The following is a 2,387-nucleotide window of genomic DNA, read 5'->3' as shown; positions in this document are numbered from 1 at the left end:
CGGCCGCCTACCTGGCGAAGCCCCACGCGGCGCCCTCGGGCCAACGCCTCCGCCCCAGCCCGTGTGGACGAGACGCTCGGGCCCCCACGCCCTCCCTGTCTGGGACCCTCTGAAGGGTCCCCCGCCCAGCGGGGCGCCCCCACGCACCACCACGCATCTTCTCGAACACCAGGTAGAAGCGGTCTTCCTCCTCGAAGAACTCGATCAGCTCCAGCACGTTCCTGGGGAGCAGGAGAGAGGCGAGGCTGCCTGGGGCCCAGGGCAGCCACCGGCCCACCTGCCCCAGCGGCTGAAACGGGCTGTCGGCCAGCTGGCCTCGGGCCTCCCGCAGTGCCCAGCACAGGGCCTGGTAAACGGCGGGTGCTCAGTAAATACTTGCTGTGGACCAGCGGCACGCAGGTCCGTCCATCCCCTGGTAAGGTGGCCTGGCGAGGGCCGGTCCCCTCACCTGTGTCCCTGGCACTGATACAGCATTTCCACCTCCCGGAAGACCCGGCTCCGAATGTGGTCCAGCTGCTTCTCAATGATCTGAAACAGGTGGGGGGCACAGCCCCGGGGTCAGCAACGCCCCCAGGCCACGCCTGAAAGGCCACCCCCGGAGCTTAGGCCTTCAAGCTCCAGAAAGCAGGGCTGTCCTATGCAGCCCAGAATTTGCCGGAAGCCAAAACTTCAGAGTCAGCAGGGCCAGGAAAGAAAGGCAGAGGGAGCAGCCAGGCAGGGTCTCCCCCCCACCCCCCCGCCAGCCTCTGCAGAATGCCCCCACAGGGCATCAGGGTCCCCAGGGCAGAATGGCCTCCCCCCGTTGACCAGGAGACCAGCAGCTCCCACATGACCCGCAGAGGCCTCGGGGGCCTCGGCTGGCAGCCTGGCGTGCCCCACCTGCATGTGACAGCAGCACCGAGCCCCGCCTCCTGGCTCCATGCCAGCCCCCAGCCCACCAGGGCCCAGAGCCTCAGGAAGCCCACCTGAACCTCCACCCCCCTGCCCTCCGGAGGGTCCTGCCCCCTCCAGCCACCTTCACACACACAGAGCAGGGCTGGAGGTGGCACACTCTGGTGGCCCTCTGCCCCATGCCCAGGGCTCCCTGCCCACCGCAGTGGCCTGGTGGGGGGACGTGGTGTTCCACCCTCAAGCTCCCAGCTACTCTTACGCTGTCCCCCATGTCAAGTGACGAGCACACCCGCCCTGGCAAAAGGCCCCAGAAGCACCAGATGCCAGCGTCTCCTGAGACGCCACCACCTGGCAGCCCTCCAGACAGTCCAGGTCAAACCCAGCCGTGCCCCGCCCTTGGGGAGGAGAGCACAGTCCCTCCTGGCGAGAGGGAATTCCCTGAGGTCCCCCAGGTGGCTTCCCCAAGCGCAAAGGCCCCATGGCCCAATTCCCAGAGGACAAGACCTGTCCTCAAGCCCATGGGTGCAACAATCAGGCTGCTCTGCCCTGTCCAGCTGGCGTCCCAGCTTTCACCTCCTGGACTTCAGCAGTCAACCTCGACACCTCCACCGGGAAGCCCCCTGTGCTCCCCCCAGATGCCAGCACTGACCATCCAGGTCACAGCAGCCAGATGACCGAGGTGCCCCACAACTGCAGCCCAGAGCTTCCATGAGACCAGTGTCACCAGGCTGTGGACCCTCTTGAGGGTCCGTTCCCCTGTCTGTCCGACAAGGAAGGAAGCAGGGCGGCCCTGCAGGGCTGAGTGGCGGATCGTGCCGGGCAAAAGGGTCCCGCTGATGTCCTGTTTCCCCGTGCCCTCACCCAGTCGCACCTGGGAGGTCCGGGGGCCAGGGACAACACTGCTTTTGTCACTGCCCGCTACCCCTGTGGCCCCACTGCCTAGCCAGGGGCCTCCCCTGACTCCCAAACTCGAGGCTCGCGTCTCCTTGCTGGAACAGGCTGGTCACCTACTCCTTGGACGAAGACTTCTGGGAAAGAGCTGGCTGAAGCCACAGGTGGCCTGGACATCCGCCAGGGCCGAGTCTTCCGGCCAGCCCCACTCGCCAGGGGCACCTGGCCCTCCCAGGCAGCCAGCTCTCCCAGGACCCCGCCCAGCCGGGAGCCAGAAGCAGGTCACGCGGGAAGCCTGGAAGGTTTCTTTGCACACGGGGTTGGGCTGCTGGCTCCTCCACGAAGCCTCCGCTCTCAGACTCAGGCAGGGGGCTGCCGGCCCGCACCAAGGCCCCTTCCTCCGAGGGAAGCCCCCCGCTCTGGGCCACGCGTTCGGCTGTGGACTCCCAGGCGGCCGGAGGATCTCCCCTTGCACTTGCAGCCAGCGCCAGCACAGGCAGGCCTACCTTGACGGCGTACTCCTGGTTGGTGATGAGGTTGACGCAGGTCTGCACGCGCGCGTGGGCGCCCTCCCCCAGCACGTCCTCCTGCAGCTGGTAGACATC

The 2,387-nt window shown here is 67.1% G+C and overlaps 1 protein-coding gene across 1 annotated transcript in view; it reads right to left on the bottom strand.

Annotated features, from left to right (window-relative positions):
• Positions 1–147: 147 nt before the first annotated feature.
• The window catches only part of LOC103250066 (MAP kinase-interacting serine/threonine-protein kinase 2-like), a gene marked incomplete at both ends in the record, with an annotated part of 2,686 nt that continues 446 nt past the window's right edge, over positions 148–2,387 (bottom strand). The window contains 3 exons of the mRNA XM_021707836.1: positions 148–221; positions 449–528; positions 2,289–2,383. Coding sequence (XP_021563511.1) covers positions 148–221; positions 449–528; positions 2,289–2,383 — 249 coding nt within the window. The remainder of the gene's footprint in view (positions 222–448; positions 529–2,288; positions 2,384–2,387) is intronic.

The sequence above is a fragment of the Carlito syrichta genome, unplaced genomic scaffold, assembly GCF_000164805.1.
Source record: "Carlito syrichta isolate Samal-C Ts95f unplaced genomic scaffold, Tarsius_syrichta-2.0.1 Scaffold126471, whole genome shotgun sequence".
In the NCBI taxonomy this organism is placed as follows: Eukaryota; Metazoa; Chordata; class Mammalia; order Primates; family Tarsiidae; genus Carlito; species Carlito syrichta.
The sequence above is the reverse complement of the archived record's forward strand: the minus strand, read 5'-3'. Positions and strand labels throughout refer to the sequence as shown.